This window comes from Liolophura sinensis, chromosome 7 (assembly GCF_032854445.1).
Source record: "Liolophura sinensis isolate JHLJ2023 chromosome 7, CUHK_Ljap_v2, whole genome shotgun sequence".
NCBI classification, from domain to species: Eukaryota; Metazoa; Mollusca; class Polyplacophora; order Chitonida; family Chitonidae; genus Liolophura; species Liolophura sinensis.
This window is the reverse complement of record NC_088301.1, coordinates 49671805-49686386: the sequence shown is the minus strand read 5'-3', so window position 1 is coordinate 49686386 and position 14582 is coordinate 49671805. Positions and strand designations below refer to the sequence as shown.

Here is a 14582-nt window from a genome sequence, read left to right as displayed (position 1 = left end):
TTGGATACCTTTTTGTGTATGCATGTAACTATGGAATCATGGATGATTCGCTGGCCGATAGGTCTTTGTCAACAATGTACTAGTCAATAACTTTTCTTGCCTTTGCTTTTAAGGGTTCTAAAGGTTCAACACCTAACAACAGTAAGTGGAAAAACTTCTCATAACATATGTTTAGGACAATTAAATTGTACACCTGTGTTCAGTTCATCTCTTGAGGTACACCATAAAATCACAGCCTGCGATGGCTGAAGTAGCGGTATTAATTCAAGAAAAGTTATTCCAGGCTTAGTTATTCACAAATGCTTACATATGCTAACATTTTTGTCCCACACAAGGCATATGTACACCCTTCTTCAACTGAAAAGTGCCATATTGCCTGAGATTTGGTTTTTGCTATCTCTCTCTTTCTCTCAGTACAAAATCCACAGCAACCTTTTGATGATGCGATCACATCTTAACACACCATAAAACTTGATGTTACTAAACAAAACTTAATTTTGTCACCTTCACAATCAGGTCCATAATATCCAGAGCAGCATCCAGGTGTCTGAAACAGAATGAATTACACATTGAACAACTGCTTGTCTTGGAATCAACTATAATATGTATGGATCAATGAAATTCCTGCTTCAGTCATTAAAAATTTCAGCTACCTGTAGATGTGCATAATACTTCGGACATGGGCTTTTCCATATATGGACATGTAACTGGATTTGGCAGCTGAATTCTTGACTGTGAGGTCTCAGTATGATATGGCAAAGTGTATCGTTCTCTAAACAATGCTATTATTGCACACACAGGTGTTTTCTCATGCCAGATACTCACAAAGTTAACTGTGCACCAGGCCTGACAACCCAAGAACTTTGATTCCCCTCCCTGCACTACTGGTTCTGTATATGTACATCCCGTACGGAGGGAGAGGTTCTTAGCCTGTGTGTATCCAGTGGGACAAGTGGATGCTGCTATACCTATTTGGCAGGATACACACTTGCCCTACAATAATAACAATCATGGTCTAATGGACAGATTTAGTATTAAAAATGATAATATTACTAGCCATATCAACAAACATGTAAGCTACAGTTGTATTAAGAATTAAGAATTACATGCATATATGACAAAGTCCAAAAAGTTCATACTAAACACTGATTTCTTGTTGTTTCTTTAATACATGTCACTAGTTCAAAATTTTATACAAAAATTTACAGCTTGTTAGTTTTTACTTACATAAGTATTATTTTTCTTTTTAACATCACAATGGCGGACAGTGCTGCGTATTATTCCATCAATACCATGAATAACTCCCCCGTCTGTTGGCATGTCTGGGCGAGATATTAGCACATCATTCACATATATCTGTCGTTAAAAATAACACATTTATGAATGTAACATCAATGATTCACTGGGAACACTACACCATTATCATCAATCATTGTTGATTTTACCACAAGTTGGAAGTCTATGATGCCTCATTCTTTAAATCACACTTTTCACTGTTTTAAAACATATATATGTATATACAAAAACAGCATTACGAAACATTTTTTGCCCAATAAGGTACTCACGTAGAAACTACTAATACATACAGAATACTGCTCAATGAAGGCGGAATATCACAAATATTTTTCGAGTAAGAGGTGGAAATAATAATCCAAGAAACAAGGAAAATATGTATGACATTCAACCTTCACCGTGCAATATTCTATCTTTTATTTACACTTTGACAATATCTCGATTTTGTTTTAGCAATGTTTTTGGTTGTAAACATTCACAGAATTGTGCATATAGCGTGATGTCGTAAATGACTTGTTCTGTGACATTTTGTTTTCTGGAATGCTAAAGTTGACTGAATTTGTATTATGACATCAACCCACTGAGCTTGGTTTGGAATGTTATAGATAGATAGAGCTTTATTTCAGACTGAATTGTCCATATAAAAAAAAAAAAAAAAAAAAAAAAAGATAAACACACACACACAAAGAAAAAGAAAAAAAAAAAAAAAAAAAAAAAAATGATAAAAATGTTATGAAACAAAATGTCTACTTTTTGACTTCATGGCATCTGGGTGCAAAATATCATCATGTAATAACAAAAGTGATATCTAACTTAACAAAATATCACTTATCAGTGAAGGAAATCCTGACATTTTCACAGTTTTATAAATCATAAACAGTAAGAACTCACTTTTGCACCCCTTCGGGAAAACTGGAGCTGGTCATGACTGCCCAGAATTGTGTTCTCCCTCTGACCATCAGATATGGTTGTGGACATGACAAGTTTGGGAACAATAAACAAGGAAAGGAACTTGGCACTCTGTAAAGACCAGCAGGTAGAACAAAGGTTATGCAAAATCTGGGGTAACCTGCCCATTAGATTTGCCAGAAAATGCTAAGTTATGATCCTCTGATAAACAACTGATGTATTGCAACCCAAAGAGAAAATACATGTACAACTTTCGCCGTGCTGGCGTGCAAATCTCCTCGGCCATGGAGGCCTCCAACATATTTTAAGCTCTGTGAGAAGTTGTGATGGCTTCCAGCTTTTTTGATTTCTTTATATGATTGGTGTTTTACGCCGTACTCAAGAATATTTCACTTATACGACGGCGGCCAGTATTATGGTGGGTGGAAACCGGGCAGAGCCCGGGGGAAACCCACGACCATGCGCAGGTTATTGGCAGACCTTCCCACGTACGGCCGGAAAGGAAGCCAGTATAAACTGGACTTGAACTCAAAGCGACCGCATTGATGAGAGGCTTCTGGGTCACTTCCCTGCACTAGCGTGCTAACCGACTGAGCCAAGGAGGCCCCCACCCCAGCTTTTTTCTCTTTACGAAATACATATAGCAGTCAAATTTAAAACTAGATACATGTAAGAATGAAAACCTCTTGATCATGGGTGTAATGATATTCATATAATTTACCATCCTAAAGATTTTAAATACAATGAATAGGGTCACCATATTTTATGAAAACTTATCAAGCACTATACACTATTTAACAAACTACCCGAGGCTTCTGTGGTCCACTGATTAGTACACTAGCACCACACAATAATTTAGGAGCCTCTCACTGAAGCCACTGCTGTGATTTCAATCCAGCTTATGCTGGCTTCCTCTTCAGTCATACGTGGGAAGGCGTGCCCATTGTATACGTGAAATATTCTTAAGTACAGCGTTAAGCACGATTCAAATACATAAATGTATAAAGCAATATCAAACTACCATAAGAAAATATTGTGATTAATCCACAAGAGAACATGACAACACAATCACTCAAGCATGTATTACCATTGTAGTAATCCCATTGTGTTGCAGGAAAGCATTCATGGGAACAAACAAGGTATAGGTATCCATATCATCCACATCAGTGAACAGGTTTGCTTTCTGAAAACATACATGCCCACATGAGATGCCAACAGGAGGAAATATACTATAATATATAATATAACATAAAGTTTGAAAGCCTAATACTATTAAGTGAATTAATTAAGCCTACTGTTCATAATCTTACACAATAATAATTTTCCAATTCGAACCATTATCCTAAAAAATGGTAAAGCACTATCAAAGTATGAAAGCAGTGCCTTAAATTTCTCTTTAGATATCGCATTCACATAGCAGACGCACACAAGGAGGGATGGATGGAAAGATGGCAGCATTTCTAAGTACCCTGCCAAATTTAGAATTTAAGTCATCGGCATGATTTACCTATAGACTGCCACAGCATTTCATCTCAAGTTAATACGTGTCCATTATCAAATGGGAGGTATTTTCTCAGCCTAAAGGAATTTTACCCTATGGTAAGTGACCTTAAGTTTCGCGAGTTTCGTGAGTTACTGTTGCTTACTTTTACACGATCGGCAGCAAGATGACAGAAGAGAATGATTAGCCCCCCACCCATTTCATTACCCTGCATGGCAAATGGCACCTCTTGCTGCTAATCCTCACCATGTGTCAAGTCACTGAGAGTGAGGTGTGCAGGTCTCCTGAATAACAGGCCTACATTTACATCTCTAAATATATGCATGTATGAAATTGAAGAAAGTGCCAAGACAGGCAATGTATACTACAAACCTTTAAATTTCAAACACTGTCTGAAAGCATGGCCACGCTTATCAAGTAACGTACATGCACAATGTACACTGCGGACGAACCGATTAATCAGGTGGAAGTCGCCTCACAAAGTTATCGGGTGAACAGTTTTCTGCTGAAAGCTCTCACTATGCAACGAATATGTGTACAAATGTATTTCAGCTAAAAATCCATTTCATTGAGATATATCAGCTTCCCATGTCCATGTAATTATGTCAGTCTACATGCACGTTTTGTTTCATTAAAATCAGAACTGTCCTCCTATTGCAGGAGAGTTACCTTTCCCTGCTTTGAAATCGGGAACCCTCCGTAAACAACCACAATTAATTTGACCCCTTTTCAGTAGCACTGTGTGCGAGCCCGGCTGTCTGTGTTGTTGACATATTAGGAGTTCGCATAACACTGACTGGCTATATATCAAAATAAGGTGCCTGTTTTATAATTACCAGTATGCAAATATGCCCAGGTGCCACCAGCGACAGGTAAGATTGTTTTTTTGCCTTTCATCGGCAAAAATCATGCCATCAACCAGTATAACAGACTGATTGTAAGTTGTCGCTTTAAATGCAGTCTGAGTGATCATCTGCTGGTAACTGGCAAGTAAGGATTTGCAGGGTGCTAAGTTCTATTATAGCCCTGTACATGAAGAGCCCTGTATGCATATTAACAGATACTGTATTTGACATGCCACTCCACATGTGCAAAGTTACTAGGTGGTGACGCTCATCAATCTCCAGGGAGTTTTCTCCTTGATTCTCTTTCATCATAAAATGGCGATCATAAAACAATCAAAGTGTGCCTTTTCTGAAGTAAACCTTTATGTACTAAATTAATTATGATTCAAACCGAGGAAAACATGAGCTGTTGGTGGCAGAAGCATAGACTGACTGCTCAGTGAAGCATGAGCTTGTTTATTACATTCGGAGACTGTCCATATAATCCCCTGACCCGATGCTCTCCCACGGCACCCAGTCAGTAACAACCACAACCAACGTAATGAATCCTGGGATACATTTTATGAGTCCCAGGCCGAAACTTTAGGTCATTTACCATAAGCTGTGTTAGTGGTTTGTTCACTCCTGCTTTTGCAATGATGTTTTGAGAGCAAACAATTACCTATTCTGACTGAGACCATACATGCCTTAGTATTGGAAAAGCTATGGTGAAATTATAATCAGTTAGCAGTTTGACTTTGTAAAGATACTTATCTGAGGGTCAACTTTTGGAAAATTACCTTTAGATTGTCTGAAAACATGGAAAATTCTGGATGTGCCATGAAAAATTCCTCCAGTGACGGTTGATCTACACTTACAGGATAGGGCTCAAGAACCTGAAATACAAAAAAAAAAATTTAATTTATCTTATAAGGGAATACATGTACCAAGTTTTGAAATTATCTGACTGGAATGTTAAAATGATAAAAAACAAAAGAGTGAAAACTTGCAGGACTTGAAACTTACCTTATCAATGACATGAATGTATCCATTTATGGCTGGAATGTCCGCCTTTACAACTCTAGCATCATTCACAAACACTTCTTTCTGCAATTAAAAACACAAAAGAATTTGAAGCTGACATTTTTAATCGACACCATAAAATTATGAATATACCACTTTTTTGCTCCTTCACAACAACATAGGAGAAAATTAATTAAAAACTAAAATCAGACACAAACTTAATATGCACACATTATAAATTACAAAAACAACATGTATGTGGATGGTAATAGCTGACTTCCCAACTTAATCTTCACATCACACAATATCTGCCAAAACCCACGTTAGTATGCAAAACCCCTTACATTGTTTATCACAGATACATTTGCTGACATTCCATCAGCAAGTGTGTTGACTTTATTCAATAGCTTTGTCAGCTGTTTGAGCCGAGAGATTGTGTAGCTTCCAGACAACAAGTGATATCTACAAGACAAAAGAATAAATGATAATAAACAGCAATGTACATGCACATACATGCATAACCCTTCACCTATAAAAATTTTCTGAAAGCCTTATTAAACTACTGTACACTTTATTCTATTTGTTTATTTTTGTTTTTGTTGATAACTGTAACATTCAGAAACTCTCTCAAACCTTGTTAAATTTAAATTATCTTTGAAGGGCAGCCAAAATTTTTCCTCCACAATGTATCCATGCTAATAACAAAATGGGATTTCTGTTGTAAACAAATTTACACACTGCAGTGGAACGCCATGGCCACATCATTACAATGTATCTTGTTTTTCACACTAGGGACTCACATGCAGCATCAATGCATCAGAGAAATAAGTAAATCTTACCCTTGAAGGGTGAGAATATTTCCTTCATCATCCCAAAAATTTGACGGAGCCTTGGTTTTAAACCTCTTGATTGCCTCATTGTTGGGAGCAAACAGGGTGTAAGAGTTATTCAAATCTGCCACAATGTTGTCTTCTGGAGGAATAGCCTGTCAACAAAAAACATACATTAAAATGAATAACATAGAACCATACACAAACATTCTGACTCAGCATCTATACCTCACCAGTAGGCCTACACATCGGTAACTTGATCGTGTAAACAAGAAAGAAAAGTACTTTATCCAGATTTATTATGTATGGGAGGCCTTCATTGCTGATGTGGTTAGAGTGCCAGCACAGTGCAATGAACTACAAGCCTTTCACCGATGCGGTTGCTGTAAGTTCAAGTCCAGCTCATGCTGGCTTCCTCTGTGGATGTACGTGAGAAGGTCTGCCAACAACCTACATATGGTTGTGGGTTTCCTCTGGGCTATGCCTGGCTGGCTGTGAAATATTCTTGAGTATGGCATAAAACACCAATAAAACAAATAAACAAAATTACTTTTTATGAACATTAAATTTCCAGAATAAGGCAGACAGATGTGGAATAGTTCTTACTGGAATAATGATTTTCACATACACTTATCCTCAGCTCAGACTTACTGCAAAGAGTGCTGCCAATTGTGACAAATCTGGGTATTGTTTGATTTCTACGTTGATGGAGGAATAACAGTTCCTTCCGTCCCCACCATAATTTTCAGGACAGGTACAGTTTGCCTTGCCCATTCCCAGTGATGTACAAGTTGCCTGACAAAACATAACACAACAAGATGTTATATGCTGATAAACAACAGAAATTCTAACTGTTGCTACATATGTCTATTGTTTAGAGAGAACCTTTCTATGGAAAATAGCACAAACCTACAGTGATTCCTTTGTCCTCTAGAACATGTGACCAATGATCATCAAACTCATGTTGTACTTATTTTGAGAGATCAGTTGAGGAGAGTAAAGAAGGCAAAATTTCTTGGTCTGACACACAGCTGTGGCTTTTACAGGCAGGCTCATCAAAATGGTACATAAAAGACAATAAGGAACTTTTAATATAATCATAATGAGGCTACCCCTTTACAACTCTGTTTATTCCAAGGCTTATCCTATTAGACATGTTTGTTAATTATGCTTTTCTGGGAACCTACTCTATATATATAGCTAAACGGTGCCTTACTTGGCACCGAGGATGACTTAATTAAAGTCCAAATATTGAGATTGTCAAAATGAATTTCTTCAAAATTATTTTGTTTATTTACAACTCATTCTCTCATTCTCACAGGAATCTTATCATCTCAAAGTCACTGACACAGGGGGCCTCCGTGGCTCAGTCGGTTAGCGCGCTAGCGCAGCGTAATGACCCAGGAGCCTCTCACCAATGCGGTCGCTGTGAGCTCAAGACCAGCTCATGCTGCCTTCCTCTCCGGCCGTACGTGGGAAAGGTCTGTCAGCAACCTGCGGAATGGTCGTGGGTTTCCCCCGGGCTCTGCCCGGTTTCCACCCACCATAATGCTGGCCGCCGTCGTATAAGTGAAATATTCTTGAGTACGGCGTCAAAAAACCAATCAAAAAAATCACTGACACAGTAAGAGCATAATGGACCTCAAAATATGCACATACTTCAGCATGACATCCACCATTATTTGTACTGCATGGATCAGTTGAAGTGCAGAACGTCCCGTTGCCTTGGAAACCTTTATCACAGATACAAACATACTACAACAAAAACATAACAAGGCATTCAGAGGACACTGGTAGCTTGCCTGATTGAGCGTGAAGTGCGTTATAAGGTGATAGGTTCAAATACGGACCTTTAAACCAAAATAAGGTAGAATGAGATTATCATACACAGACATTATTCTCAGATATTCAAAGATATGTATATTATCCGTGTGAAATATAGTCTTCAGCTTGCCCATTTAGCCGTGTGCATGAAAAGCACTGTTAAGCTATGGGCCTGAATGGAGATAATTATGAAAATAAAAATAATTATCAGAATGTATTTATTATTAAACATGTAGATGTTTAGATGATTTAAAAGATATACACAAGTTTCCGGGAAATTGGAGCAATACAGGCATTGCATGGACAAAATCTGCATACATGAAAATCCATTATTGCACTGCTAATAATGACCAGTCATTGAACTTAAGCCTGCACAAGTTTATATGACAGGGGTGATAAGTTTCATGGAAATAGGTTTATAGCCTCTTTAGCAAAACAGGTAATCAAACAGGCAATTGCAATCACATAAACATCTACGAAGGAGCACGCTCAGTAGTGGAGGAAACCAGTGTGCCACCTTAAATACATGAGTGGAGGAAAATCTACAATTTCCTGTCAAAGGTCGGTTTGAACCTGCACCTTGTGATTTTTAGTGATTGGAATTAAGGCAAGCAATATGTTCCTTAAGCCACACCCCACTCCCTACAGATGTATACTAATTTACATGAACATTTTTTTAAGTCTTGAACTATTTATATTACACTTTCTAAAATGTATCTGTAAACGGTGGTCATATATCTACCTATATTATGGACTTATGCTAAATACTATCTAAGACTCACCTCTCCAGCTGCTACTGCTTTACAGGTGGCATTGTTGTGACAGGTGTAAGAGCTAACACACGGTGTTGAGCGGTAACAGTAATAGGTGCCGTCCCCTACCCAGCCCTGATCACATGTACACTGGTGCATCCCCGGGCCAGTCTTCTTACATGTTGCCTAGAGTGAGACCAGATGGTGCACATTATCATACAGCAAATTAGAAAACTTAAATCCCATGCATCATAACCAGAAATCTTTAACATAACAATTACTACTGGGATCAAGTCTACACACTCAATCTAATCACTTTATTCATGATGCAGTTTTATCAGGCTACATATTCACATGTGAGTCATACTGATGACTTTGGCAGTAACCTTCTTGTACTTGCTGAATTGCTGAATTGCAAATTTGTGCAGCCATCACATAGATGAGTTGAAAAAATGGATATATGGAATGGTATAACTATAATTAACATCAGCAACTTTGCAAACAGAAGCAAGTTACTCTTATACCTACCAACTTTACAAATAATTTCTCGCTTATACACATTTCTTAAGAAATTCTTGACATGATGAATGTTGGTTACCTTACATCAAGAACACATACTGTTGAAACATTTCCTCCTTTCTAACATACGTGGGAAGGTCTGCCAGCAACCTGCGGATGGTCGTGGGTTTCCGCCGGGCTCTGCCCGGTTTCCACCCACCATAATGCTGGCCGCCGTCGTATAAGTGAAATATTCTTGAGTACGGCGTAAAACACCAATCAAAAAAAAAAAAAAAAAAAAAAATCCTTTCTAACATAAGCCCACAGCCCTTTTTCTATGCAAAACTGATTTGATTTATTTATTTATTTGATTGGTGTTTTACGCTGTACTCAAGAATATTTCACTTATACGACAGCCGCCAGCATTATGGTGGGTGGAAACCAGGCAGAGCTCGGGGGAAACCCATGACCGCAGGTTGTTGGTAGACAACCAGGTCAATTTAGGAATGGATAATAAAAACCTAAACAACTAAAAATTACATTTGTGTTTCTTCTATGTATGATGTGTTTATTTATTTTCATCTTTGTCACAAATCTGCTGGAAACGCAACAAATGAAAAGAATTAACACTGAAAAAAGAGTTACCCTTAGTCATAGGATAGATGAATAATTTCCATTAAAGATTGAACTGTGTTCATTTGTAACCATGTCATCTCTATCTACAAAAGGGAGGTAACGTTACAGTGACGCTGTTGTCCGTACCTGTGGGTGACAACCTCCCCTGTCAGCACGCAGACATGGGTCTATCTCCTGACAACTCACTCCATTCCCCTCATACCCAGGTTTACACACACAACTACAATGGACAGTCACAAGAGCACATACTGGTAATGCTTAGAAAATATCTTCAAAAAATGTTTACATAGATGATTTGACATTCTGTGAACTCTGCACCAGGTTCTTTTCTAATAGAGAGGGTAAATAAAATGCAAAATATCAAATACATGTAACCATACAGTTAAAATACTTGTAAATTTACAAAAATAATGTTACTGTCCATTTATAAATTTTCAGATTTTTAAAAGCTGCTAAATACCTTAGCGATATGTTCTTTAATCCTGAGAATTTACTTTGAGAATATTAAAAAAGAAAATACAATGATTTCCACACTGTGATTTTTAAAATTTTTGAATGGACTCAAATAATTCCAAAATAACACATGTTTTTGTAAACATTTAAGCTAAGAAAATATCAAAAAAATGAAATAAATGAATGAAGTGTGAATAAAAACCTGGTTCTTGTGGAGTCCTTGACACAGACAGAATGGGCATGGCAAACGAGGGCATGTCTCAAACACACATTCTTTTTCATCTCACAGTTCTCTCCCCAATAACCATCGGCACAACTGCCCTCCTTACACTTTCCAGTTCCCTGAGGCCCATTGTCACAGTTACCATACAGACAGGTGCACTCTACAACAAACATCCCACACCACTGCAAGAATCATTCTTGGATAATATGATGTCTTATTTTTTGACCTAGAATGGATACACTATTATTCTGTAATGTGAAGGTATTTGTATGTAGTAGTGTGACAATACCAATAATAACCAATAACACTGCGACTCTTTTGTACATAACATAAAAATTATCTTTTAAGAGTGATTAATCAATCCCTGTTCAAGGTAATTACTCTTAAACTTCTTCAATCTATAATAAAGATAATATATTATCTAAGGATAAAAACATCGGCCCATTTCTACATCTAATTACTGTATTTGTGTGAATATATTACAATTTAGCTTTAATTTTCTTGCTAACTCCTGACAGCAGAATCCTGAAGCCATTTTATTGCCATCAAATGTTCCCTTCACGATATGAGATTAGCAACAGTCATGTTGCAGCAGAAAATGGAACACTTTAACATGGAAGACATTGTATTACAATCCATTTCTGAGGTAACAATGGCTGGAGGTCCTGCTTCAAACTAGAACCATCTCATGGGGGCTGTCTAAGTAGTGTAAATTATTGTACATGCACATGCTAGTTGCTTGAATTTTCTTTTAAATATCATGCCTGACCCACCACCCTCCTCCCCCATGCCCTTCCCCCACTATTCTAATGGTTGGTGTACCTACCCTGAGAACAATTGGTACCAAACATCTTCTTGTCTGAGCAAACTTGACAAGCCACTCCATCAAACCCCTTATCACAGATGCACTTGCCATCAAAACTGTATCCATCCATACACTGGAAGTAAACACTTACCAAAATATAGTATAAAACAGAAAAAATACACAAAGACCAAAAAAAAAAAAAAATACACAAATAAAAAAAGACCAAGAGAGGTAATACTAATACGACAGTAGGAATTTTTGCATTTAATACCAACACTGCTCAAATTTTAGGACTCATAGAGGAAATTTATCATTGCAAATGTCTATTTATGGAAAATTCCTATAATTTTTCCCACAATTACAGCTGTAAATTGCATATTTTGCTTGATTCTGATATTTTTATTGATCTTAAAAATGGTGTTTGGGGGTTTGTTTGGAAGGTATAATAAATTCCTACAAGAAAAAAATTCAGCAGAAAAAGTAAAATATTATCACATTTATTAGCCACACAAAGTGTTGTTTTTTTGTTTTTGGGTGTAACTTCAGCTCATTTACATGATCCACATATCTTTAATCTGCTACACATGATATTAAAGCCAAAGAAAAAGCTAATTAAAATGAAGTATATATATCAGATGAAAGACCATTAAACACTGAACAAGCAAGAAACAAAAAAATAGTTTGATTTATTTTTTAGAATTTTCCCAATTGAAAGTACTACAAGAAATCTACATTCCTCCATCACCTAGAATATGTTTTCATCCAATTCCCTCAATTATCTAAGCCTCTATTATGACACCTGTCACAAAATTTCAATCTGATTGCAGTCAATAAACATACTTACTCGACCATGTCCACTACAGATCTGCTTGAAGGCTCCGTGACAAGGCTTACATTCACGACCGTAAAAGTCTGGACAGCACTGTGGGGTCTAAATATTACACACATCATAGTTATTTAACTGTTGTTCTAAAATAAAAGCACCTTAAGCAGTTAACCATACTGCCAAAACTAATGTTAGCAAAATCATATTAAGGAGACATATGAATAAAAGACAATATCACATTTTTATGCATGGCAATAAAATGGATGGTTATCTGAATATTCAGATTTAAACAAAACTATTTAAATTTTTTATTTTTGTCTACATGTACATAATTATTCAGGAATTTGAGCCTTTAAGGTCAAATGAAAATTCCTGCTTTTCATACTGTCCCTGAAGCTGTATTAAAATTTGGCAGCAGGCTTTCAAGCCATGTTACCTAGGAAACCCAGTTTGATAGGCACTCACCACAAAAGTTCTGTTACACATCCTGGCACATCCAATCAAGGCAATGTATCTGGAACCAGCTTTCACCCAATAGTTACAGCCATATGCAGTCGCATTCTGTAATTGCAATGTTATCATCTTGTCAACCACAAAAAGTATGTCTTGTCTTCTACAAGTATATTATACACATGTACATATTCTTAAATTTTAACTTTAAAAATAGATTTTGTAGCAAGACTAGCGCTTGACTTACCTGTATGTGTCTTCAGCTTAATACATTAGGTACATACCTTAACATGAATTTCAACAAATATAGAAATTGTTATAATTTTTGCTATTTATGGTATTTAATAATGGAACAACCCTTTCATGTTATTATGCAGTGCATGTATGCAAAGCCAGAGTTCAATAACCACAATACTTTTTGATATCCATGTACCACCTTTAACAATTACCTTTAGCACAAATGTATATCATAATGCACAAGAGACTAAGCCATAAATTTTCTAATTTATTTTCTAATTTATGGTAGTAAATGCGCAACCACAGAAAATCGGAAGCCCTTGTGTTACTGTGCTTTAAATGTAAGCTGAACTTTACTCAAAACATGTAATAATTTAATGTCATTCCCCTTAATATTTACCTTAAAACAGGGGCCGGTTTCATGAAGCTTACCCCTTAGCTCTTTATATCTCTACAACATTCGTCGTCAGGGTATTTATGGGCAGACTAAGTGAGCTTCATGAAACCGGCCCCTAATCCCAATACACAAAAGATTCATAAATTTTGTAATTTATGGTAAATAATATGTGTACAGGACATCAACGATTGAATGTTTCCTTTGTGTTGTTGTGCTCTATATGTAAGTAAGCTCAATGCATGAAGTACTATTGGAGATTCTACCCTTAACATTTACTACAGTACTGCTGCGAAGGATATGTGGAAAGGGACTAAACGAAGACTATGTGGTTTTATAAAGGGAAATTACCCAGAGCTTTATTTTATGCATATTTTCTGCCAATAGTCATAAATTTACAAACATCACATTAAGGATAACTCATTGGGCAATTCAACACTCTACATTTTCTAACATTTTTCAGTTTGATAAGACCTTCGTTAATTATAGTAGAATCAAAGGTCGTTCATGGCATATTGGAACTTTCCAAGTGACCTTTCCACCAAATAATTTGCTTGTGTTTATTGCTATTTAGATCAAGCTCAATATCTTACATGTGGTTTCAATGCTGTTGCCTTTATGTCAAACAATTCCCTAATTATCACTAATGTTTGTGTTGGGTGCTTTACGTCTAAGTTAAAAAAAAACATATGATTTAGGGGGTAATTAGAAAGAGCCCCACTGTCCCACCAATGAATCACGCCAATGGCTGCACTCAAGACTAGTGTTTCTGTTGTCAGGTGAACTACATATATTTGCACATTGGCCATAAAAACTTTTATTCATGTAGTTCTCACCTGAAATAAATTTCAGCTAGCTCTAACTACTACAACTGAATTCTTACCATAGCTGCATCAGAAGATCCAGGACATTTCAGGACTCCTTCACAAGGACCACAAGATCCCTACAAATTATATACAGAACTCGAATAATTAAAAAAATAACTTCTTTTTTCCAAAAAAACACATGGCATATTAGGGATTGCCTTTGGGTATGATTCTGTGATTTTCTTGGATTACTTTTTTTATCTTTTTGTTTCCAACTATTTTAGATTTTTGAAACAGA

At 36.6% G+C, this 14582-nt stretch overlaps 1 protein-coding gene across 2 annotated transcripts in view; it reads right to left on the bottom strand.

Annotated features, from left to right (window-relative positions):
• LOC135469992 (stabilin-2-like) overlaps nucleotides 1–14582 on the bottom strand; it is a 34359-nt gene that overhangs the window by 8475 nt on the left and 11302 nt on the right. For both annotated transcript variants that reach the window (XM_064748672.1, XM_064748673.1), the window contains 18 exons: nucleotides 14362–14421; nucleotides 12863–12958; nucleotides 12416–12502; nucleotides 11593–11704; nucleotides 10746–10926; nucleotides 10217–10310; nucleotides 8987–9142; nucleotides 8040–8135; nucleotides 7032–7175; nucleotides 6390–6535; nucleotides 5895–6012; nucleotides 5554–5634; nucleotides 5328–5423; nucleotides 3290–3385; nucleotides 2185–2313; nucleotides 1228–1356; nucleotides 826–993; nucleotides 505–547 (listed from right to left, as the gene is read on the bottom strand). In XM_064748672.1, the coding sequence (XP_064604742.1) occupies nucleotides 505–547; nucleotides 826–993; nucleotides 1228–1356; nucleotides 2185–2313; nucleotides 3290–3385; nucleotides 5328–5423; nucleotides 5554–5634; nucleotides 5895–6012; nucleotides 6390–6535; nucleotides 7032–7175; nucleotides 8040–8135; nucleotides 8987–9142; nucleotides 10217–10310; nucleotides 10746–10926; nucleotides 11593–11704; nucleotides 12416–12502; nucleotides 12863–12958; nucleotides 14362–14421 (2032 nt within the window). The remainder of the gene's footprint in view (nucleotides 1–504; nucleotides 548–825; nucleotides 994–1227; nucleotides 1357–2184; nucleotides 2314–3289; nucleotides 3386–5327; nucleotides 5424–5553; nucleotides 5635–5894; nucleotides 6013–6389; nucleotides 6536–7031; nucleotides 7176–8039; nucleotides 8136–8986; nucleotides 9143–10216; nucleotides 10311–10745; nucleotides 10927–11592; nucleotides 11705–12415; nucleotides 12503–12862; nucleotides 12959–14361; nucleotides 14422–14582) is intronic.